This window comes from Vidua chalybeata, chromosome 16 (genome assembly GCF_026979565.1).
Source record: "Vidua chalybeata isolate OUT-0048 chromosome 16, bVidCha1 merged haplotype, whole genome shotgun sequence".
NCBI classification, from domain to species: domain Eukaryota; kingdom Metazoa; phylum Chordata; class Aves; order Passeriformes; family Viduidae; genus Vidua; species Vidua chalybeata.
This window is the reverse complement of record NC_071545.1, coordinates 13199860-13224891: the sequence shown is the minus strand read 5'-3', so window position 1 is coordinate 13224891 and position 25032 is coordinate 13199860. Positions and strand designations below refer to the sequence as shown.

General features: G+C 48.2%; 1 protein-coding gene and 1 long non-coding RNA gene across 5 annotated transcripts; one reads left to right on the top strand and one right to left on the bottom strand.

Annotated features, from left to right (window-relative positions):
* Positions 1-775: 775 nt before the first annotated feature.
* On the bottom strand, positions 776-2176 carry LOC128796263 (uncharacterized). Its single transcript, XR_008433758.1, has 2 exons — positions 1113-2176; positions 776-915 (listed from the first exon to the last, which is right to left on the bottom strand). It is a non-coding gene; the product is annotated as an uncharacterized LOC128796263 (long non-coding RNA).
* A 69-nt stretch (positions 2177-2245) lies between these two features.
* Positions 2246-20603, top strand: FBXL18 (F-box and leucine rich repeat protein 18). 4 transcript variants are annotated; one of them, XM_053957545.1, is made up of 5 exons: positions 2246-2324; positions 2977-3168; positions 4014-5554; positions 8154-8372; positions 20289-20603. In XM_053957545.1, the coding sequence occupies exons 1-5, from the start codon at positions 2307-2309 to the stop codon at positions 20443-20445; spliced, it is 2127 nt and encodes a 708-aa protein (XP_053813520.1). In that variant the 5' UTR covers positions 2246-2306; the 3' UTR covers positions 20446-20603. The 4 variants fall into 4 exon arrangements, with proteins under 4 accessions (XP_053813520.1, XP_053813521.1, XP_053813522.1 ...); XM_053957546.1 differs by lacking the exon at positions 2246-2324 and adding an exon at positions 2367-2614; XM_053957547.1 differs by lacking the exon at positions 2246-2324 and adding an exon at positions 2615-2660.
* The last annotated feature ends 4429 nt before the right edge of the window (positions 20604-25032 follow it).

Sequence of the window (25032 nt, the reverse complement as noted above, 5' to 3'; positions counted from 1 at the left end):
AGTCTTAAGAAGAATCAGAAGAGAGAACTGAAGCAAGACTTTCCTGAGGAAAAAAATCAAATCCCCAGGACAGACTGGCCTTGAACATTAAGATATTTTGTTTTAAAATACCTTGATAGTGGTAATAATTTGTTTGCCTTTCTGGACTGGGACAGCATGAGATGTGCCTTGCCTTGTTTGGGCTAGGAAAATGTATATTGATTGTAAGATGACCAAAGTCTACCCACATGAAGAGCATTCCTGAAGTGAGGCACAGCAAGGAGGGTTTCCTCTATCACTGCCTGGCCACCTCCCAGGGCCATGAAGAGAAATGCCAGAGTTCGATGTAGATGTTCAGTTTCTTCCTCCTTTACTGCCCACTTCTCCCTCATGCTCAGCCTCCATGTCTGATCTGCACCAACACACTGCTCGTTTATTTGGTGGATCACAAGTCCAAATGCAGCTCCTCTTACAAATTCTCGTTTCTCCTCAGGAGCCCCTTACACCACCCTCTGTTCCCAGTCCTTATTTGGGGTTGTCAGCTGCTCTGTGGTCGCTGTACGCCCCAGGGCTGGAGGGAACCTGTGGCTACTCTAAATGCCAGCTGCTCCAGCTACCCTGGCTTTCTGGGCAGGGCCTTCACTCTGCCTTTGGGACTCACTGCTGGTTTTATTTATCATTTGCATTGGAAATGCAGGTCTCCTCCACCCTGGTCTCTGCTTTCTCTGGTGACTGCAAATATGGTAGGTTGGTATTTTTCCCAGATGTCAAACAAGTCAGTCTTGACTGAAAGGCCTCCGGATTTAATTTGTGATTACCTTTTATTTAAGTGAAACACATGACAAACAAAGCAGGTACAGATCCTCTGCAGAGGCTGTCTCTCATCTAAGAGCTAAAAATGGTTTTCCTCTTTGACTCCAGAGCTCTCTCACAAGCCTAGAAGCAAAATACATAATCAAGACTTGAGGCACTTGCTATTTCTAAGTGAAACCCCCAATTTACCCTTAATGTAATTCACGGCCTTAAATGGCAACAATCAAGCAGGAAGAAAATAGCAACTTATTCATCTTCCTTTATGGGTCATCTTTAAAACACATTTTCTATGAACAAAATTCCTGAAGCATACACGTAACTGGAAATTCCAGCGCTCTGGTCCTGTCTGTACTTGAGATTTGGGATAGGAACTATGTGGAGCTACACTGCTGGAGCCAGCTGCTCTCCTTGGACATGGCTGTGTGATGGCTGTGGTCACAGCAGCAGGCACAGCAGCCCTGGGTGATTCTGCATGGCCCTCTGCACATCAGTGAAGGGTAGGATGGTGATATTGGGAAGGAATTCTTCCCTGTGAGGGTGGGGAGGCCCTGGCACAGGGTGCCCAGAGAAGCTGTGGCTGCCCCATCCCTGGAAGTGTCCAAGGGCAGTTTGGACATGGCTTGGAGCAACCTGGGATAACGGAAGGTGTCCCTGTCCATGGCAGCAGGGGGAACAAGATAACAAGATGATCTTTTAAGTTCCAACCCAAACCATTCTAGTATCCTATGGTGTGTCCCACAGCAGTGATTCTGCCCCTGTACTCGCAACTGGAGAGTTCACACCCTGAGGGCTCTGTCCAATTCCAGGTGTCTCAATCCCAGAAGGCCATTGAGGCACTGGGGCGTGTCTGGAGAAGGGAATGGGGCTGAGGAAGGGGCTTGAGCACCAGGAGCAGCTGAGGAAGCTGGAGGGGGCTCAGCCTGGAGAAAAGGAGGATCAGGGGGACCTTCTTGCTCTCCAGTTTCTGACAGGACGTTGTAGTGAGACAGAGGCTCTGCTCTCAGGGAGCAAAGGGCACGATGAGAGGAAATGGTGTTAAACTGTGCCAGAGGAGGGTCAGGATGGACATCAGGAAGCATTTCTTCACAGGAAGGTTTGTCAGATACTGGAAGGGGGTGCCCAGGTGGGTGGTGGAGTCACCGTCCCTGGAGGCGTTTAAGGAAAGCCTGGACACGGCACTCAGCGCTCTGGTCTGCTTGACACGGTGGTGTTCGGTCAAAGATTAGACTCGATGAGCTCAGAGCTTTTTCCACCGCGAGCGATCCCGGTGCTCCCTGACTCCCGGCACCCGCCACTCCCACCATGGCGGCGCCGCCCTCAAGATGGCGCCGCGCCGCGGCCGCGCCGCGCTCAAGATGGCGGCGCGGGGCGGGCGCTGCCGCGGAACCGGGTCATGGCCGCGCCGGAAGAGCCGTGAGGCGGCCGGGCCGGCGGGAGCGAGCCCGGGACGCGGCCGCTGCGCGCGGGGCCCGGCGAGGCGGTGGCGGCTGCGGCGGGACCGCGCGGCTGCCGCCATGTTGCGCTGCGGAGAGGTGAGTCGGGGCTTGTGGGGCTCGGCTCGCCCCCCGCTTCCCCTCCGCACCGGCCCCTCGGGGCGCCGGTAACAGCGGCTGCTGCGGGACTGGGGGAGCCCGGAGCCCTCAGGACGGGAGCCGGGCTCGGGGGCAGGGAGAGCGCTCGGCGGCGGGGCCAGGGCGCCGGGATCGCCCTCGCCGGGAGAATCCGGGGGCTCATGGGGGCTGTGAGGTGGAGCAGCCCCGCTTCCCCTCAGCGGCTGCCCTGGCGTTAGTGCCGGTTTGGGCTCTGGTTTCGCCGTTAAGGCGTGAGTGTTGCACAAGAGCTGGGGGTGATGGTGGGCTGCGGTGTTGGTGCGTGTCTTTATGTGTAAACAGATATATATATAGCCGTATATATATGTATATATGCGTGGTTATGTAACTCTAAAGGTTATTGAAACGGGTGGCGCTTGGAGGAAGGATGTAGAAAGAGATTGCTGTGGTATATTTAGGAAAGGATCATGGACAGTCGCTTTTCCAGTTGCAAAGTAAGTGGAATGAATGGAAATGTTAGCCAGTGGTGAAAGACCAAGTGAAAGTACCATGATTTTGTGTGAAGTTTTGCACTACCTCCATATTCTCCTTTTATTTTTCCTCTTTTTTTTTTTTTTTTTTTTTTTCCCACCAGGAGGTCGTAAGTGAGGAGGAAAGCAATGGAGTCAACTTGATGGAGTTCTCAGATGAGATCCTTCTGCACATCCTCAGCTATGTCCCTTGCACAGACCTGGTCCTCAATGTCAGGAGAACCTGCAGGAAACTTGCAACACTTTGCCTTGACAAGAGTCTAACACATACAGTCCTGCTTCAGAAGGACTATAAGGTGGGAGAGTAGCTTGCTTCTTCTGTTAGCTGTGAAGACAAATCTGACTTCTGAAAAACAGTGCTAAGAAGTAGAACTTTCCAGTGTGTATGCCTAAATAGACTGCTCCTGAACTCTGAAATCAAATCCACAGTAAGCTGTTTTATAAAAGCATTTATTTTCCAGTATGCTTTGTTAAAACAGCTGTGTGCTCCCTTAGTTATATAAAATACTGTCAGTGAAAACGTAACTTCTCCGTGTTTCTGGAAGCTAAAATGAAAGTAAACATGACCTTAAAGTTACCACTTTCCAAAAATATGTTTTCCATGTTGTTGTGCAAAAAAATCTTGTGCATGTTGCTGTCAGGCATGCAGTCAGCAAAGCCAGAAATTGTGTGCACATTATAACAAAAATAAAGCTTGGGAAGGAAGGGTGATGTATTCAATGAGAACTGTATCAGTGCAGGCAGGGGAAAGCCTCCTATAGTCATTTCCAAAAGAGGAAACTGAATGAAGAAGAATGGAAACATTCTTCTTTCAATTTGAGTTTCTGCACATAGCCAGTTCTGCCGAAATAGCTTTGCTGGTAGAAAATTGAGATGGTTTTCCCTTCCACTCTCAGCTGCTGAACAGTCTGTAATGCAGAACTGCAGAAGCAAAAGGAAGTGTAATCCTAAGAGTCCAAAGCATGGCAAACTGAGCTGCCAGCAGTGTGGTAATTCTTAGGCTGTGCTGCCATCCCCAAACCTTTGGATGAGCCACGTAATCCAAGTACCAGCCACTCTTATCCCCATCTCCAGCTGGGAAACTGAGTCAGTGCCCACCACTGCTGTATCTCTCACTGAATGTGGTTTTGTTTGGGTGCAGGTAAACAAAGACAAAGTGAAGCAGCTGATGAGGGACATTGGAAAGGAGATCTACCAGCTGAACATGGCCGGGTGCTACTGGCTGCCCAGCTCCACTATCGACCACGTAACACGGTGCAAGAACCTGGTCAAGCTGAACCTGTCGGGGTGCCACGTCACCTCTCTGCGGCTCTCCAAGATGCTCTCCACGCTGCAGCACCTGCGCTCCCTGGCCATCGACGTGAACCCGGGGTTTGATGCCAGCCAGCTGAGCAGTGAGTGCAAAGCCACCCTGAGCCGCGTCTCGGAGCTGAAGCAAACCCTTTACACGCCCTCGTACGGGGTCGTCCCGTGCTGCACCAGCCTTGAGAAACTGCTGCTCTACTTTGAGATCCTCGATCGCTCGCGCGAGGGGTTTATGCTCTCTGGGCAGCTGATGGTGGGCGAGAGCAACGTGCCCCATTACCAGAACCTCCGCATCTTCTACGCCAGGCTGGCTCCTGGCTACGTCAATCAGGAGGTGGTGAGGCTGTACTTGGCAGTACTGAGTGATCGGACACCTGAGAACCTCCACGCCTTCCTCATCTCTGCCCCTGGCAGCTTTGCGGAGACGGGAGCCACCAAAAACCTCCTGGACTCCATGGCCCGAAATGTACGTCTGGATGCTTTACAACTGCCCAAAGCCTGGATTAACGGCTCTGGGCTCCTGCAACACTTGAAGTTCAACAACCCTTTCTACTTCAGCTTTAGCCGATGCACCTTATCTGGTGGGCACCTGATCCAGAGGGTCATTAATGGTGGGAAGGATCTTAAAAGCCTGACCAGTTTGAATCTCAGTGGCTGCGTTCACTGCCTGGCCCCGGAGTCCTTGTTTCGGAAAGCAGAAGATGACATCGACAGCAGCATTTTGGAAAGCCTGGTAGTGTCTTGCTGCAACCTGAGACACCTGAACCTCTCTGCAGCTCACCATCACAGCTCTGAAAGCATAGGGAACCACCTGTGCCAGCTCCTGTCCAGGCTAAAGCACCTGCTCTCACTAGCACTACCAGTTTGCTCCATCACAGATGTTGGTGCAAGCGTGGAGAAGCCTCCCACCACACCTAACTTGGTGCCCCAAACATTTGGAAGGAAAGTTCGGATTGGGATACAGACATATCCAAGGAACTTAGGGGACCAGGCAAATCAGAAGATCGAATCTTCAGTGTTTTGGGCTCTGATGGGAAGCCTCCGATTTTTGGAAACCTTGGAGATAATTGGGTCCAGTTTCTCCTCTGCCATGCCCCGCAACGAGCCAGCAATTCGGAACTCGTTGCCTCCCTGTGTCCGGGCACAGAGCGTGGGGGATTCAGAGGTGGCTGCCATTAGCCAATTGACTTACCTGCAGAGCCTCACCTTAGCACAGCTGCCAAATATTCTCACAGGCTCTGGGCTCGTCAACATCGGGCTGCAGTGCCAGCACCTGCGGACTCTTTCCTTGGCCAACCTGGGCATGATGGGCAAGGTGGTCTATATGTCTGCTCTCATGGACATGCTGAAACACTGCAAGTGTTTGAGAGATCTCAGGTGAGGGGCTGCCCTTGAACATCTCCCATTTTGTTTGGATCTCCAGACATGTGATGTGTGGTTTACTGTGGCTACTATTAAAAGTGTTCCGGTCCAGAGTAGATGCAATGGCTTGAAAAGTGGGTATTTTCCTTCCTGTCTTGTGGAGAATGGGAAGGCATTGCATGTTGTCCTTGAGGGGTCAGGATGTGCCCTTTAACCAGTGTTTTAGGAGCAAAAATTGCTGTGACTGCCTTCCTTTTAGATAAGGAAGAGTGCATGCTGCTTATTTGGGAGCTAGCAGCTTGTCAGGGCTGGTTAAATACTACGTGCCTTTGCTGATTTTTTTTGGCTTTGTGTACATGCACACCTCTTAAATTTCCAGGAAGGGACTCCTACATTGTCTAGATAATGTAGAGTTGTCTTTGGGTTTCCCAATGAGATATTTGTCTGCCTTAGGTTTGTATGAAAATCTCACCTCTTTATTTTTTTTGTTTTCTTTTTAATGTACTGAAAACATTCCTGATTTAGAGTTTGTCCTGTTGGTGTTCCTCTTCTGATAGGATTTAAAGGATCCTACCACGGGTCTGATCCTAAAGAGTGCCCAAAGGAGCTTCATGGTAGCCAAAATGTGTTTGTGAAAGGAAACTGTGATGGTTTCCTTGCACTAGTCTATATGAACACAAACATTATCACTTTAGAGAGATGAGTTTTTTTTTTTCTTCTTCCAAAATCAGCCTCTTTCAGTGAAACTGCAGAACCTGTCAGTCCCATTGTGCCCCTTTGTTCACAAAGCTCCAAAGTGCTGTGCACTTGAGACAGCAAGGTCACAGTTACTGTGGCTGAAATTACTGTTCATCACCTGAGACTGGTGCTTGTGTGCCTGTCCCTGATCCACTGCAATAGTGAGGGGGGCTAAAACACCTCAGGAGGGTTTTTATTTTCCACCACTTCCTATTTATAATGGGCGAGGAGCGTGCTGGTCTCTCATCTGAGTTTGGTTGCTCAAGGTCTTGGGTTTTGTGAATGTGTCTTTAACCTTGAGGAAATAGCCATGGAGGAAGTGAGGGCTGGGGAAGGAGGTTTGGGTGTGCGGTGCTGCTTTGCTCATCCTAGGCCCTGTAGCTTCCTGAGGCTTTGAAATGGAGGCCAAGAGCGATAGAGATGGGAGGCGGCGCAGAGCCTGGAATAAAGACTGCAACAGGGCTGTCTCCTTGTACCACATTTGGGTGGAAGCTGTCACTCCTCTTCCCTGAGTAAAATCTAAGGTTTTATATTGGCTTAAGATGGTTTTAGAAATTAGCACTTCCTCTTGATAACGTAGTTTCCTTTTGATCTGACTAATTCCCTGCTGTTTCCACCCTTTTTTCCCCTTCCCAGTTTTCCAGGCTGAGGAACAAGTTTAAGGGGCTCTTCCAAAGCAACATTGCCATCTAGCGAGTGCAGGGCGGCATTGCAGGTGTGGCTGGTGCGTCCCAGAGATTCACCGGGAAACCTGGATCCTGCAGATTCTGTGCTTTTTGTCCTAAATTTACAGTGCCCCAGTAATGATGTTGGAAAATTGAAGAGGCTGCCTGTTCTCTTAATATGAATTTTAACTTATTATCCAAAGTGTAGCTATGCTCTTAGGATCTCTTCAGGCAATGCCACCCGACAGCAGTCGCAGGCTGAGACTGAAACAGAATTTATCAATTAACAGGATTAAGTTGCTGAGATATCCCTGCATACTACAAAGCCTATGCAGAGATTACCCAGATCAGGTTGGACCCGACAGCTTGTTATCACCTAATGGATTAACCTTCTTAGAGCTCTTGGCTTTCCTGACCCAATGACTGAGATTCCCAAGCGCTCTGAAGCCTGGTAGTAAATCTGCACTAAGCAGATGAACTGTCCTGGTGGCACAGGCCTCAGGCAGGTTCAGCTCCCTGCAGGCTGGCTTCTGTGGGGGAGTCATCCCCTTATGCTGCTGGGTAAAACACAGACCCCTTGTTGGCCAGGTCACTGTGTCATTTTATTGTCCTCCTGGATCACCGTGATAGAGGATCCTGACTCTCTTCCCTGAGCCAGGTGTTTAAGGTAAAAGTTGGGTTGATGGTGGTTGTTCCTCCTGTGGGAGAGCAGTAGCTCTGATCCTTTGCCAGGGCTGGCTGTGGCCGCTGTGTTGGCCCCGGTTCTGCATCAGCCTGTGTGCACTGTGTGTTTTCCATGCCTGCTTCTCCCCAGGCAGTAAACTGAAGATACGACCAGTTTGGGCAGTGTTTGTACACTGGAGCAGAAGGTCCCTAAATCCACACCGCCTGCTTGGTGGATGTCAGGTACGGAAACCAGGCTGTGCTTTTAAGACCAGAATGGATCTCCTGCTTAGACCCAAGGCTTGTCTTACCCACCATACTTTGTGGGAAACTTGCAAAACCAGGGTTACTCCAAGGTCACTCCCTGTGGGCGCCAGAATTCTGCAGTTTAGGGCTTTCCTGCCTATTTGTGCCCTTGTCCTTCTGGACTGGAGGCACTGCTCCATCCATTTGCCAGCTCCCCCGTGAATGTGCTGTGTCTTTCCTTCTTGCATGAGAGCGCCCCAGGCATGAATTGCCCATTGAGTTGTTTTTGTTTATTCCTGCAGGCTGGAACAGCCGTACTTCTGTGCGGGCGCCCAGTTCTTCCAGGCACTGAGTCACTGCTCCTCTCTCCAGCGGCTTTGCATCGTCTCCCGGAGCGGGACTCTGCAGTCTGACGCAGTGATGTCATTCATGGCCAGCTGCCTTGAGGTCATCATGTGCCACATGTTTATGGGAGAATCTCTTACCGTTTGCAAAAATCTCCAGCAGTCCATTGTCCGGAGGTGAGTGCGGAAAAAGGTGGATGTGGGATTTCTGGAGCTGTTGGAGATTTATCTCCATCCCCTGGCTTGCCAAGGTTTATATGGTTTGGAGCTCTTGTTCCAAGGAGCTAATAGGTAATGTGTAACTTTTTGGCACATAAGCCAGCCTCTTACTTTAATAAGAGCGAATCAGTGAAATATTTGAAGGTATTATATGAATTCTTGATTCCATTCCCACCCATGTTCTCTGCAGTTCTGCTGGCCGAGTTGAAGTTCTGGATGCAAAGCTCCATCATAAATCAAATGACACTTTTCTTGTAAACAAAACATCTGCCGACATTTAAGTACTGAGAGATTTGACCTTGAAGCTTTCCTCCTTTCCCACAAGTGACTAAGATAATTCTCTGTCCTCTAATCACTTGTAAATGTCACTTACTGATAATCCCCTGACAGCGCAATTCAAAGCCTTTAAAGGGTTGTTGTGAAGGGTTTTTTCTTCGGAGGGTGCTTGAGGGGGGAGAATTGGTACAAACTGCCTTTGCACGTTTGGCAGTTCTTAAATGCATTTTGCTTGGCCCCTTGCAGCGTTCTGAGGCTCACGTGGTGGGAAACGTTTGTGTGTGAGCCGTGAACTGCATGTGAAAAGAGAGCTTTTAATTACGCTTGGCATTTGGAAATCTTCTAATAATGGCAGTCATCTTACAAAATATTTCCCATGCAGCAGACTTTCCATTATTATCTTTTTTTTTCTGTGAGGCTATTTCCCCACCTTCAGCCTGTTTTCTTTGTCACCTACTGTTGCTGTGCCCTGTTAAGCTCTAATAAAAATTTCAAATCACACGGCGTTATTAGTGCATCCTAAAGGGTGCTCCTCCTCCCCAGCCTTCCTCCGGCTTCAAACTAACTTATTACACTTGGCTTGTTTCCGTGGATCAAATCCAGAGAAGGCTGTGACTATATTAGCTCCCTACCAAACTGCTCCTGAGGTTGTTGCTGCCTCTGAAAGCCTCTGTGTCCTTCTGGGGTAGGGATTGTTGGAAACATCTGAGTAAATTCCTTGTGATACGGCAAGGATTCTTTGAGTTTGTTTTACACAGGGCTTCATATTTGTAAAAACTTTACTGGGTTGATTTCAGTTGTGCTTTGGGGATCCTTAGAAAGAACCAGAAATCTGCAGTTCCTGTTTTTTATTTTCCTTCCCTTCTGAGCTTCTGCTGCAGTGCTGGCCAAAATTTTAATGTCCACTTACTGAGCAGAAATACACCATTCTGCAGTCTTTTCTCCCTCTTCTTCTCTGTCATGGACTGATTCTCACTACATTCTCTACCTCTTTATAATCTAAACCCTGGGAACTTTCAAAGAGCAGCTGATGCCTGGTGGAAATGTTAAAACTATTTTTATATTTAGCTACAGTTCTGGCTGTCAAACTTATTTTCTTCTTTTGTATTTTATTAATAGAGACGCTTGTATGAAAACAGGGTTTTTTGAAGGCTGGGTTTTGGGGTTTATTTTGCTGAAGAGAGCATCTGCTCCCTCTGCAAATTCTACACCTGAAGTCATAATCCTCTGTGACATTGTAATTGGTGGCTCTGGAAACGATTTTGATGTCATGTAAGATTATGACTTCAGGAGGGGGATAAGCAGTGGGAGCAGATGCTCTCCTAAGCAACAAAGATCCCGTTCTCATGCAACTGTCTCTAGTAATCAAATGGAAGAAACAAAATACAGAAAATGATGTGTAAGCAAAGCCTGGAGTCTTCCATGAGCCATCAGTGAGTCTTTAACCACGTGACTTCTCCAGCAATTCCATTCTCATCCTTGCACAAATGTGCCTTGGGATGGGGTCAGGAATTGACTTGCTCTTGACTGCATTTTGTCTGCTACTCCAAGGCAGAGAGATGTGCAGTAAAATCTGTGTGTGAGCTTAAACCTGTGACTATGGCTCCAATTCACACAGCGTGGCTTCCTCTAAGAGTGTGCAGCTGGTGTCCCTTTAATCCAAGTTTTACACCAGGCAGCAAGTTGAAGTTATCTATCCTTGTGCCAGAAGGAGACAAGGTGATTTATGCTTATTTTTTTCCATTTGTTTGGAATGGGTGTGGATGCTGTGTGTGAAACATGGGGAGTGGGTGGGAAGGAGGAGGTGAGAGGAGGGACCTCAAGCCTTTGTTTGCTCCCTTTCTGGAGCTGGGGCAATTGATCCTCAGGTCCCACTGAGGGTCAGAGTTCCTGTTTTAGGGCTGTGGTTATGGTGTTGTTTAGGGTGAGAGATAGTTTTGAACAGCAAAATGGGGCCAAAGTGATTTGCATTCTCCCAGTTGCCTCTAAAACAGAAAAGAAATGTGAGTGGGAATGGGAAGGACCCAGGGCTGGCTATGCATCAGGAGTTTGCTGCAGAAGGTAGAGCTGAGAGGGCTTGAAAATGCAATATAGTGCAGGGTAATCCTCTTTCAAGTGTTGGTGCACAGGAGGGTTTGGGTAACAGAAGAAGCCAGAACCTATCTTGGGAGAACAGATTGGTTTCAGCTGTGGAATTGTACTGGAGGATGGTGAATAATACAGGGTGTGGTGATGGGAGCTTGGGAATTAAATCTGCTGCATCACAGCAATAGCTTAAAGTCTGAACTGCTTCTCAAACTGTCCCTTTTTACTGTAAAAGGAGGTTAGTGTTATGTATTTCTGTTCCACTGGCCTGAAAAGAGAGGTTGTTCTCATGTCTCTTATCTGTCACAAGACAGCTTTGAACCAGACCCTGTGATGTCCAGATTTCTGGTGAGCAGTTTCTGGTTGAAGTTTGTTATGATTTGGGACAAACTAATTCGTGTATTTGAGTCGTTAAAAGCCTCTGATTCAGTTCTGGCTCTTTTGCAATGAAACACAATAAGCAGAACAGGGCTCATCTGGAGCCTCATCAGCAAACAGGAGGCTTGCAAGGGCAAGGTCTCCTCTGAGCTGTAGAGAAGACTGTAAAGATTGTTTCCCTCTGGGCAGATAAATCATTGCAGTGTTTTTCTTTATTCTTTTTCCTTCCGTGTGAATGGGAGGGGGGAGCTCCTTTATGGTTCAGGGAGATTCTCTGCACATGAGAAGGGCGTAGTGGTTAGAGTGGGAGATGTGGCTTGAGTGATCCATATCCACTTCCCTGATCTTCCTCAGGTTTCACATGTGACGTTGGTCTAGTCTCAGTTTCTGCAGAAATTGACATTTTTTTCCTCCATCACATGGTGCTCAGCTGCTGCCACACTTCAGATAGCAGCAGATCCAATGAGCACAATGTTTTCCATTTTGTGCTTGGACCCAAACTTTGCTGGCGTGCTCAGCTCCAAGCACGTGTTGTCCCTGTTTAAATAACTCTTCTGTTAAACCACTGCAGCATTAATTCCACAAACACTAAAATACCATAATTTGAGGCCTTGTGGTTGGAGGTTCAGGTGTGAACCTGACTTGCTGCTGTGCCGAGACTTCTTTGCAGAAAAGGTAAATTTGCTTCACCATTTTGGGCTGAGCTGCTGTGCTGGGATTGTTTCTAAATTCCTGCTCAGACCCGTGTGTCCAAAGGCAGGTCCAAGGGGTTGAGCCTTCCAGGAGCTTTCCCAATCTTTTCCACAGTGTTATTTTGTGGAAGAGTCAGTAGATGGAGCTGTGACCCATGGAAGGTCCCACCATTTACCAACGGGCTGCATGCTAAATAATCGTATTTATATGCCAGTATGTCTCTGCCCCAAAAATCCTGCAGGCAAGGAATTTGGATGACTTCAGGCTTGCACAGCAACATGGGGTTAGCAGGCACTTCACAAATGTGCAGGAGAAGTTGCTTTCCTGGTGCTTTCCTTGCCATCAGAAAAACAGGCTGGAGAGGGGATGGGAAATGCTTCGGCAAATATCCCCTTGGCTTCAAGGACAGATTTTTATTTTCCACTCTGTGCCTTTAGAATTTTGTCGGTTTTAGCTGAAGTGTTTAAATAGCTTCTATCATTGTAGTGATTTCAAGGACTCTACAACACCAGACAATACAAGCCAGTGAAAAGTCCTTGGAAAAACACCTTGGAAAAAGATCAAGAAAGCTACAATAAAATAAAAACAAACAAACAAAATTAAAAAAAAAAAACAAAGCAAAACAAAAAACCTCTGAGAGCATGGCGTCATTAGGGATTCTTCATAAAGAAGGGGGAAAGTGTCAAGGTGTAGAGGTGAGCTGTGATTTATAGAAATGGAATCCAAGGGAAAAAAACATGGTGCAGCTGGAGTGTGTTTTGGGGTGCCGGGTGGGCAGCTGGGCTCAGCTGTTCACATCTCCCAAAAGTGCTGTTGTAAATTCCTGGAGTCTGAGAGCTGTTGGGAGATGGTGCAGAGGGCTGGGGCTGTGTGGGGTTGTGGAGCAGCATCCCCCCAGAGCTGTGGGGTCAGAGTGGGGATGTGGCAGGTCTCTCCTGTGCTCTCTGCCCCTCTTCCCCAGCCACACCGGTACCTCTCTCCAATAAATGGCTTTGCAAAGCACCTGAGCAGCTCAGCGCTGCTGAGGCCACACCTTGAATCCTGGGGTCAGTTCTGGACCCCTCAGTTCAGGAAGGACATTGAGGGGCTGGAGTGTGTTTAGAGAAGAGAATGGAGCTGGAGAAGGGTCTGGAACACAAGTCCATGGGGAAAAGTTGAGGGAGCTGTAGGTGTTTAGCCTGGAGAAGAGAAGGCTCAAGGAGATCCTTCTGTCTTTCCATAACTCCCTGCAGGAGGGTGCAGCCAGGGGGATGTTGGGCTCTGCTGTCAGGGAACAAGGGACAGGACAAGAGGAAATGGTCTCAAGGTGTGCCAGGGAAGGTTTAGGTTGGATACTAGGAACAATTTCTTCACCAAAAGGGTTCTCAAGCACTGGCCAAAGCTGCCCAGGGCAGTGGTGGAATCTCCATCCCTGGAGGGATTTAAAAGCCATGAGGATGTGGCACCTGGGGACATGGTTCATTGGTGACCATGGTAGTGCTGGGGGAATGGTTGGGCTTGGTCTTAGGGGGCTTTTCCACCCTAAACAATTCTGTGATTCTGTGACTCATGTCACTCTTGGGTTAACCAGTGCTGGAAAGTGCAGAGAATTTTTCTCATTTAGGACAATCCCACTGTTCTGGGGATCCAAACTCAGAGGAAGAGAAACACAAACTTACCCTGCCTTGTGTCTGTGTCAGGTATGAGCACTGCTTGGTTTGAAGTGACTTTCATTATAAGATTCCTGCCACTTTCTAGGAAGAGCTTTCAGCCTAAATTAGATCTTTTTGTTCACTCTTCTGTAGCATTACCTAAATTTCCCCGTGCTTTTGTCCTTTTTTTGACGTGAAACTCTTGGCTGGATCTTCCCTTTTTCTTAAACTGCTGATTCCAGTGGCCCTGTGTGGCTGTGAGCTTGCTGAAGGGATGGAGCAGCCTCCTGGGATTCAGTTGCAGAAACAGGGCTTCCAGGTGGGAGCACTGGGCTGAAATTGAGTATTGGAAAGTGCTGAGCGAGCCAGTCCCTCTCCTGACATTTAGCACAGGACTGAGTTATCACAGATGAGTTTTTGCTCATCTCAGGGCTAAGTATTCCCCCTTGCCCTGGATATCCCTGCAGCATTCTGCTTGCCTGGATTCTCATTGTGGTCTCAGGCTCATAAAATCCCTTTTGGGGATCCCTTTTACTCCTAGAGGGATTGGAGGGGGCTCTAGGGGCAGTAGGTGATTGCAAGATGATCTTTGAATTCAGCCTAGTCCTGCAGCATCACTCCTGTGCTGCCCACCCGACTGCTGCAGTCCTACTGACACTGCAAAAAGCTGCTCTGAGCACCTAGGGCTTATTCAAGATTTTCAAGCTGGTTTTGCATCCCTTCAGCACCTTCTTTCCCTTCTGACCTTGAAGAAGTCCCTGTCTGTACGCTGGTGGCTTTCCTGGTCCCAGAGCTGCTGGCAGTGGCTGCTGATCCCACCCCGCCAGCCCCAGCGTGCCGAGGGCTCCAGCCCCGCACAAGTGGGATTGCAGAGGACTTAATGTATCACCAGGCTGGTGAAGTGAATCATTAGCATCCTGCTCAAGCTTTCATTGTCTCTTTCATTTCCTGCTCTTGGAAACCCCTGAATCATTCTGTCACAGACTGAATAACAAACTGCATCCTTGTCAGATTGCGTTGCCCAAGGATTCCTTGGCGGGCTTGGCGAAGGTTGAGTGCATGAGGTGTGGCCCAGACACCTTTGCTTCTACCAGGGATGTTGCTTATGGGTGGGTTTAAATACTTTACAAGCCAGCAGGGCTTGTGGGACCATCCCCAGTTTGCCATATTAATTTATCTTCTTTTGGGGGTACTCACAAACACCCTTCTTTAAATGCATTCCTGTGGCTGACCCAAATGCCTCGTTCTAACTGCCAGCTCGTGTGTTTTGAAAGGAATTCAGTTCTGAAACCTTCCTCAGCGGGCAGATTGGTTTGTGCATGAAATAACTTTCAAGGATTGTCCTCTCTCTCTTGGCTGAGAAATAATATTGGAATAGCACTGTCGTGCTTTCTCTTCATGAGGGTGTAAAAGGCTGTACGGAAGCATTAACTGCAGCTTTAAAGCATTTCCATAGTAAAATAAATCTAATTGAGCAGTTATTGCAGTAGCTTTTTAATTTGTGGAAGAGATTAGGAAATAACTTTCAGCTTGCTCTGGCAGAGCACTCCCCTAGGACGTGTCCTGGGCGCTCTGGCATCGCTCTTTGGGTTCTTATTCCCTCCCCCTCTAATTGTCCGGTCACATTTGAGTGATGCAGAGTTCAGCTGGCAAAATAACATAGGAACCTCAGTCTGCAGGCGTGTTTGATACAAACCTCAGTTCACAGGAGAAGTAGCAGAGTGCCATTCATGCCTTACAGGGAAACCACAGCAGAGAGATGTAATTTGCCTCGGCTCGGGATGAGTCTGATGTGTTATTGCTCCTTCCCTGTGGCTCAACGCAGTGGCAAATGAAGAAGCTGCGTTGAGGATAATGGGAGAGTTGGCAGTGATGTGTGTGAATGATTTCCAGAGTCCCATCTACACCCCTTGGTCTCAGGTTGGAGGCTGCAGTGATGGGACTTAGCGTGGAAAAATCAGCAGCTTTGGGAGAATGTTGGTTTGTCTACACAGGCATGAAGGGATGGAAGTTACCCCTAAAGGAAAACATTTTATAGCAAAAATATCTCATTGTGTGGAGTTAAGAGCAACCAGAGGAATCTGAACATCTTTCCTTGGGAACTTTTCAAGTCCATTTCTGAGGTTTGGAAATAAAGCGTGCTTACCACTGGCACTCCGGCAGGGCTGGAAGGGAGAATGGCACTAGAGAATGGATCTGCTTTAGAGTCAGTGTGAGGAGAGTTTGGACCCCCCTGAGACGCTTCTGGGGGATGAGTGGGAGGCAAAGGTTCTCCCTGCTCCCAGGAGAAGGGGCCTGGGAGAATCCCACCTACAGTTCCTTTGGCAAGGCCAAATCTTCTTTGGAAGATGCTCCTGCAGAAGCTTCTTTGAGAGTCACTGTAATCAAGGAGAGATTTGCAGCTCCTTGGTACTGAGGTCAGGGCACAGCCAGTGGAACAAATCTTAAGTGTTTGCCTGGCCTTCCCTGAGAAGATGAGAAAAGTGTGAGTGTGTGTGTGTATGTCGGGTCATGCTGCTGCCAGCTGCTCCAGCTTGTCCTGGCACTTCCTCCATTCCACCGTGCCATGTTGCAGGAAGGGAGTTTCCAGGCTGGCTCAGGTATGCTGGCTGAAGCTTTCAAGACAGATGCCACACTTGAACTTCGAGGTGTGAGCAAGTCTTCCAGTAAAAACAGGCAGTGCCTGGCAGAGGATTAACAGGGCTTTGTGCATGTAGGTGAGAAAGCTGCATACAGGGCAAAAAGTGAGTTGGTTTGAAACTTCTGCTCTTGAGAAACTTGTGCCTCTCCAAAAACAGCTCATCAGCCTGTGGGGAAGGTCAAAACAGAGAGGGGAGAAGGTGTGTGACTGCAGCAGACTGGTTTGCATTTGTGAGAGTTGTGCCAACCAGAGTCCACATCTGCTCTGTTCTCCCAAATCAAACTTCTCCTCATTTCCTTCCTTCTTCTCCTTCTCTAGAGCTTCTTTTTCCATAAGTTCAGCTTGGTTTGTGGAGGTCAGAGATCTGCCCTTGATCCATTCCTGATACACTGTATTTCCTCACTTCATCTGCTGTGTGCTGCTTTTGTTGGCAGTGTTTAATTATCCCTCATTGCATGCCCTCGGTCCTGCTTGCCATCCTCTGTGAAGTGGGATGTGCTGAAATGTCTGATTTGGCTTAGGACTTTCCTTGGGTTTCTGTGGAAATCCCAAGGGGAAGAACATTGTTCAGCACCAAATACTTCCTTATCCTTTCCTTATAAGTAAAGGAGGGTTGAGCAGCACCTAATGCAGAGAGCTGTCACCTTACAGGGTCTGTGGTGCAGAGGGTTGCAGGGGGGTGTAATCCATCTTTCCAGGCTGGCTGGAGAGATTCCCCATGGCTTTGGGCTACCCTTTGGATCTATCAGCAGGTGGAATCTCCTGGGGACTCACTGTCCTCTCCGGAGAGGCTTGTCAATGTTTGCCAGGAGATAACTGCATTCCAGGGAGGGGCTCTTTTGTCTTGCTAAAATCAAGGAAATCTGATCAAAGTGCAGCCTTGCTTTAGACTTTTTCTCTTTCTTTTTGACTTTGTCCCTGACCTACATATTGGATCCTGCCACAGTGGTTGGAAGTAATTGAGAGCCTAGTGTTAGGCTATTTACCAAGCTGTTCACTTGAAAATAACCTTACTGATTCCAGTCCACACCTGTTCTGGGAGAATTCCGGAGACAAATAGCAAAGCATCATTAACCCTTTCATCCACACACAACCAGTTCAAGATCTAAGAGCAGAGAGATGCTGCACCTCCGCTGCTGCCAGAAGGAATTTGTGACACAGGGTGTGCTTCATCATTTGTTTCCCAGCTATGTGGATGATTCCAACCAGCTGCTGAGAGGCCAGGTCTGCTCTGTGTCCACATCCACATGAGGACACATCAGAGACCTCCTTGTGGAAATTCCTGCTGGGTGGTGGTTGGTTTGGTGTTGATTCTGCTGGACCAGAGGTTATGCTGGAAAATATACGTGGGGCAGGAGGGGAGGGAGGTGTTTTCTTTGTTATCCCAGTGGTTGTGTCTGATTAAAGGATCTGTTTTGAAGGGGCTGCTAGTCAGTTGCCTAGAAAACTTGCTTTCATGTAATTAATCATGATGAGTTTAGTCTGGAGGTTTTTGTAGGAGAGAGCAAAAAAGCATATACTTGGCTTTTTTCCCTTGAAAAAAAAAAAAAAAACTCAAACCAAAAAAAGCAGGGCTTCATGTCTGAAACTGCAGCTCTTTTGTCTCCCTGGGTCAACATCCTTCTCTGTCCTTCGGGTTTTAATTTTACAAGCCATGCGTTTGCAGAGGTGGATGGAGTTTGAAGTCCATCCAGGTGTGGAATGAGGAAAGAACCCTCAAGAAGATTACAGGAGCTGTTCTGCAACTCATTAACTCACTCTCTTCCCCTTCTTGTTATCTCCTCCCCATGCCTGGGGCCTTTCGAAGTAGTGCTCTAAGTGCCTCTCACTTAATCTAGCCCACCTGGACAGGTGTATGAAGAAAGGAATTGCCTTCCGGGGAAGGACTAAAGGAGCATAGATTGCAGAGGGAGGCTGCTTTTGGGAACTGCTAATCCCAGTTTAACATTATGACAGCTGCTCGTTAAAATCAGGGTGTTTTTTAACAGGCAGTTAAAGGAGAGGCTTTGCACGCACATTTAACTGAGAATAATAGTGAACCATGTGCATTTGATTTTTTTTTTTCCTTAAATCACGCAAATTGTACATGGAAAGAATTCTCCGGCGTCAACTTGCTGGGGTATGGAATTTACAAGGTTTGCAGTAACATACAGTTTCCTGTTGGGGGGGGGGGTGGAGAAAATCACAAAGCTTTCTTTTTTTTCCTCTTATTTTAAGATCAAGTTCAAGCCCCTGGTATAAACCCAGCCTCTTTAGGAGGGACACTTACTGCGTTGGGGTTTTTCACTTGTCTCGGTGGCAGTTCATCATGTAAACTTGTCTGGGTTCTTGTTTTTATAGCTACATGTGAAGGCTGCTTATAAACTACAATTTTGTACATGGTGAGAAGGCAGCACTCAGGACCAATTTGGGAGAGTCTATATACAAAGAAGGAAGCAGTTTCTTTCCCTTGGGGAGATGGCAGTTTCTTCCTTTGCTGAACTTCAGTAAACTTGGTCTATTAACATGATTTTCTCTGCAGGACTGTGGTGTTGGATAAGAAACATGAAGAGCTGAGGCAGAGCAGGGACTATCAAAGAGATGTTTGGCTGTATTTTATGTGATTTCACTGCAGACTTTACCAGCTGCCTCCCAGATCAGCAGTTATTTGCTGGTTGATTTCTTGAGGGCAGTGCTGTGGAAGTAAGAAGCTGCCCAGCTCTGACACAAGTCCCCAGATCTACTCAGGGAGCCGTGTCCTTTTCTGCCAGCCCTTAGGCATGAGGCATGAAGGGCAGGTCTGTGATGCAGAGAGATATAAAATTGCCCCAGGTAGTTCTGTTGCTGGAAATTCTTATTCCTGCAGCTACTTAGGTTCAGGCAAATTAATTCTACCCACCAAGACCGAACAGCTAGCCTGGGAATGGAAGTTTCTCTGCTGTGTTTTTGGCAGCTCTACTCCAAATCGTTTGTGGATGGGAATGTCCTTTCTGTCTCCCAGGAAATGCCAGTCTCTCGTGTTGCTTTCTTCAGCTGGCTGTATTGCTACCTGGGATTTTCATGTCTGTTTCCAGCAGCTGGATCTCCAGCCTTTCCTCAGTGTTTGGCAGAAATCTGGCCATTTCAGAGCTAGAGATGAGCTGGGAATCTTCCAGGCACATACCTGTCTAAGTTTGTCGAGCAGAGAGCTTCTCTTTGGACCCAGCACAGCTTGGTTCAGCCTCCAGGGACTGGTGCTGCCAGTGTGACTCTGCCAGTGTGACTCTGCCTCCTCCTGAGTGATCATGAACTGGTCCTTGTCACACCCTTCAGAGGAAACATCTTGGTGGCACAGGACTAGGAGTCACAAATCTTTTTCATCTTAAGGTGTGACTCTTACGGGTAATTATGTTACAGTTTTACCCCCCCCCCCAGGTTTAAAAGACTGAACTTTTGTTACACTGCACTGAATAATACCATTTCTCTTCCTCACAGGTTGCTGTCATGTAAAGTACCTGCTGGTGGGCACTTGGGCTTTTTCTGTACGGTTCTTTCTACATTGTTTAATGGCTTTAACTTGTGCAAATCTCTTCCTTTGCTCTGCAGCCTGGATTGAAAAGAAGGCTGCAGTGTGTGAGTGTGAGCACATTTAAATGCTTATCTGCACATCTGAGCTTTCTAAACTTGCCTATGCTCTAATTGCAGAGTGTAGACTCTGCGTGCAGAACAACCCAGCCTGAAGTGATAATCCCAGGCTCAGCCCCGAGGGGATGCCTGACATTGCTCTGGCCTGATTTTCCTAATGGCTCTGCAACTTGCCTCCGGTTTGCAGGTGGTTTAAATTGTTATCGCTGAGCACCTTGCCGAGCTTGGGCAGAACTCTTGAGATCTCTGATCCTCTAAGAATACCTACCTGTCTTGATTTATTCTTTATTAATTTTTTAAAAACTTCTTCCTCCCTCCCGATTTTAGGTGCAATTTGGGCTTGTGCCAGCTTAGCAGACTCATTGCAAAGGGGTGCAAACCCAGCCTGAACTCCCTGCTGACACAGAGAGGGAAGAGTGGGAGACCTGGAGTTCCAGCTGCCCCTCCTGCCTCCTCTGAACAACCCTTCCTTGCCCCCATCCTGCATGATCGATACCCAGGCCATCCCCTTCCCTTGCACTAGAGAACTGGTATTTTTCCTTGGCTAATAACCTGTGTCTGCTTTAGTTTCCAGGCAGAACGCCCTGCATTAAACGTCGTCATTTTCCCTCTGCTTCACGAGGACTTGACAGAGGTCATCAGAGATGTCCCCATGAGGCACTTGGATGAAATTACCTTGTTTAAAAGCAGAGTGGCCGAGGAACCTCCTAATTTGTGGTGGTGACTGCCACAGCATGGAAAGGACAAGTCAGTGTGAACCCATGGAGCAGCTTCTTGTTGGCCTGGATTTCCCATCCTCGGCTCCTGGCCACCTCACTGGATGCTGTACAATCACTTCAACCAGGTGCAATTGCAAAATAAAAAAAAAGCTGGTTCTTTGCAGTGGGGAAATATCTATTGGATATTGCTTGCATCTGAAAATCCTGTCTCAAAGGCTTGTGGAATCTGATGAGTATTTCCTTGCGGTTAATATGAATCGTTTTTGTTGTTTTACTGAAGTTAAAGGTAAGAGAAACTGACTTAACAATGCTCTTTCCCCTGTGTCCCCTGGTGTCTGTCCCAAGGGCCCCTGTGTACGTTGGCAGTGTGCTTTGTGGTTTTGGTGGAAATCATTCTTTGCTTCAGTCTGTTTTTGGCAAAGTAGAAAGCCTAGGCCAGCTCAGAGGCACAAAAATGTGTTGCTCAGTTGAAGTGCATCACATCTTTTCTATGTTACAAATAGGCATTTGTAGTCACACATGTGCAGTCACAGATATTTAAAGTTTATTTTTTTTTTTATTGAGAAGTACCACAAGGACTTTTTTTTATTTTTTAATAAGAAAATAAGGTCATTAACACCTTGACCATGGTATCAGCATCCTGCTGATGCTTTTCCATTGGTCTGGTGGAAGAAGTTCTCAGCTCTTCTGGAAATTCTTGTCCTAGGGTAGATGGTGCCTACAGTGAATAAGTTGAGGCTCAGATCTGATTTATATGCAGTCTGTCTTGCAGTGTAGATGGGAATGTAGTGTTCCAGTTCTGTCCTTATATCCCATGCCTTGAGCTTATGCTAATTTTAGAGATGTTATGAAGTATTTTCACCGTGTGATTTCAGTCAGCTTCTCTGCTCCACAGAACTTCCTCAGGCATCAGTAGTGGTCTGGATCACTTTCATATTGCCTTATTTACTGAGCACTTTTAAAAGCATCAGAAAGCTGTACCAAAAGCCAAGTTACAAATTCCTGGAGCTACAAGTCTGGGTGGCAGAATTTTCCTTGGTAGCATACCAGGTCTGTCTTCTGCAAAGCAGCTGCTGACCAGAGCTGTCTAACTTCACCCAAATCCCGAATGTGTTGAGCTCTTCTTTTCTGGGGAGGCCCAGAGTCGTCCAAAGATGATGTGCCCATCTCCTTGACAGCATTTTCTACTCAAGATGCCCTCTCCCAAATGCTCTTCTACCCTCAGTGTTCATAGGAAGCCTGGTCTGATGGGATAGATTTGAGAACAAAAGGCATCTCCCAGCCTTGGAGGACTTTCTGTCCTTGATTTCCAATCAGCCACGTGTGAGCCTGCCTGGAATTCTGTCTCACAGGTGTAAATCTTGAGCCAGGCTGTGATAACCCTTGTGCTCAGAGAGGTTACAGTAAAGAGCAGGTGAGTGTCAAGCTCTGCTAGCACAGGTCTGTGCTTTGCTGAGACCAACCCCTGGTGGTTTGCTGCCTTTCCCGAGGCTCTCATCCTTCCCCTCTGAGGACAGGGAGCCAGCACAGCCTCTGGAGTGCAGCTGGCAGCAGGAATGTGAGGCCAGCTCCCCGGGGAATGCTGCAGCTGAGCTGTGAACACTCCTTGAGTGTTTGAGGCTCTGCCTCAGCTTCAGCTCCATGCAGCTGAGTGTGAGGAGCTGCTGCCCTGCTCCTGCCACTGTTTCCCCTCCCACTCTCCCCCATGAGGTCGTTCTTTCTACCTCTTGTCATATTACTCACCTGTTGGAATCCCTCTCTTCTCTCATTCTCCCTCACTTCAACACATCAGATGTGCTTTTTGGCAGGAACACGAGCTGCTGCTCTGTCCAGTTCAGGCCACTTCAGCTCTACCTGCTTTTGTCTGTGTTTTTTCCCTAGGATAACTAGCAGGACTGGGCAGAGGTGTTTGCAAAGCTGCTTTCTCCTCCTTGTTGGAAGCACTGGCAAAGTTGCTTTGTCCTGCTTGTGCCGCTGGCCTCAGGGCAGAACGAAGGCCGAGGGTGTGGCGGCAGCTCTCTGATGCCTTAGGGGACCTGTTCAGTCCTGTGAAATAATCCTGGTGTTTGGTTCCAGTGAGGCCATTCCCACCCTCAGCGGGATTTCCCCTGTATAAACAGCTGTGGCATCAGCAAGAGCTTGGCAGTGCTGCCGACTCACCTCTTCCTGTTCCAATGGAAAACTTGGACTGAGGGACAGTGGTGTGCAGAAACCAGCTGTTGCTTGATTCTGGTGTTAAACCTTTGCTCTTGGGCTTGCAGTCACCTGATGGAACATACTGTACACTTGGCTTGGCACATCCATGTCCACCTGCCTTGTGTCCTGCTGGATGGGAGCAGCAGCCAGGGATGTTTTGTAGTGCTGTTATTCTCTTGCCAGGGATATGATGTTTGGGCATCTGTATTCATGCAAGTGAGTCACAAGCCCTTATGATGCTACCAGTTATAGGCAGGGCTAGGAAAGGTCACCCACAGGTGATAAAGGTAGCATCCCAAATAGTAATAAAGAGCTAAAATCTCCTTCCACCCCCAGCTCCCCAACTCCGGGCCAGTGCTTGATATCTCTACTACAAATCCTCTTATGGTGAGTGAGAATTTCCGCTGCTTTTGCACTCCAGGCAGGATTCACCAGATGTTAATAATGTGCTTATTTTCTCTAAGTGCTATTTTGGCATCGGTGTTAATTACAATTTATATTCTGCAACATTTACACTGGGAAAAGAACCCACCCTAATAGTACCCAATTGGCAGAGCTGGGCTATTAAACACAGCTCCATATGTTCTGAGCAGAGCAGTGGATGGGACTCGGAGCCCACTCAGTGCTCAGGCAGGCAGCTGTAGAGGAAGAGAGGGGAGCAGAGAGAGGGGTGTTCTGCTCCTGAATTTTATTTAATATGAAATCCCCCTTCCTTTTCTCTGTTCCCATCTCCCCAGAAGTCTCCCTCCTGCTATCTGTGAGCATTTAAGGAGGTGATCTCTGAGCCTGCTGATGCTGCTGTCCGTAGTCTAAAACAAATGAATTCAATTGCAGAAGGTGCCCTTCTTGCAGGGAGTGCCTCTGCAGGATCCCAGTCCCTGCTGGCTTTTCCTTGCTGCCTTCCAAAGCAACCTCCAATCTTTGGGAACTGCAGCAGAAATCTTTGCTTTGACCACCCCTAAAGTGTCAGTGGTTCTGTGGGAGAAGGATATTCTGGGACAGTTCTTTTCTTGTGTAAAACTCGATGTAGTTTGCTGCTCTGCTCATGTCCAAAGTCTTGTTTGGCAAAGTGGCATTTGGTTCCTGCAGGCTGGGAGGGTCTGGAGTGACACTGGTGTGGGGAATTTGGAGGGGCTAAGTCATCTGTGTTCCCATGGGTTTCTTAGGATTGTAGGTTAAAGGATTGCTTCCTCAGCTGTTTGCAAAGCTGATTTCATGGTCTCTTTAGGAAATGGCAGTGTATCCACTGCTCTGTTAGGAGAAGGGGCTGTGTGGTGACAGTCTCTCCCTTCAGGAGAGCTCTGACTGTAGTCACTGCTCCGTCAGGGAGAAGATGGGAGTCAGAGGAGGCAGGGTAGGACGGAGTCATGGATCTCACCCTGGAAACCAGACACACATCGTGAGGCTTGGCCTGTTTCCTGTGGAAGGGGAGGAAGCTCCCCAGGTGCTGAACCCTCCCCTCCAGGTAAGGTGTTGCTTGCTGGGGAGCAGAGGGCAGACCTGGGGCTGGTGTGGACTGAGAGCAGCAGAGCCATAACCCCACTCACTGGGGCTTAATTCCCATCACTGCCTCCTCCTCTGCCAGGGGTGTGGGATCCCAGGGAGCAGAGCAGGACCCGTCCCCTCACATGGATGTTCAGAGCTGTGGCAGCTCTGGGACACTGGGCAGGCACGTGGGAACTGTCTGTGTGAGGTGCTGGGTGCTTTCTTCCAGCAGTGCTGTTTTAGGGCAGGGCTGTAGAAATTTGGGACTTTACTGGTGGGGTGAACCAGTGCAGAAGGGTTGTTTCACCTGTCTAAGGGGGATGTAATTCCCCCTTGGCTGGTCCCAGCAGAGTGTCCAAAGCTGGGAGAGCAGTGCAGGAGCTGTGCTGGGTGTTGCAGAGCCCAATCTCCTTCCACTGCAGCTCTCCTGCCTCTTTGAGATGCACAGGCAGCCAGGGTACTCCAGCAGGAGAAACATTTCCATAGAAACCAATTGGGATGTTGTACAGGGAATAATGATTAATAGTGAGGGGCTGTTGCCTCAGGCCCTTTTCATTTTTTAGGGGGCAGTGAGGGACAAACTGGGGCACAGGTAGGGGGACAGGGAGAGTTGAAAACTAATGGAAACCATCTCTTCCATTAATTTCCAGGACAGCTTCTCCTCTTTTCCTCCTACCCAGCCCCCCACTGCTGCTCCCAGCTTTCGTCAAATTTTCAAAATGGCTAACCTGGTTAGAAATAATCATAATAATAAAAAAGGATGGATGAGGTCTGACTACTAACATTGTTGCTGTTAGCAGCAGGATTTCAGCCATAAAACATGAAGCAAGGGAGGCATTGACCTTTCCGCTGTTTGAAATGAATGGAGACATCAATATCTATTGTTTTGTGGCATTGACCTCTGACGCTCT

Coding starts and splice junctions, on each gene's coding strand:
- FBXL18 (XM_053957544.1), top strand. CDS start 2,810: ATGGACAGTCGCTTTTCCAGTTGCAAA. Junction 2,837..2,976: donor GTCGCTTTTCCAGTTGCAAA/GTAAGTGGAATG, acceptor TTTTCCCACCAG/GAGGTCGTAAGTGAGGAGGA. Junction 3,169..4,013: donor TGCTTCAGAAGGACTATAAG/GTGGGAGAGTAG, acceptor GTTTGGGTGCAG/GTAAACAAAGACAAAGTGAA.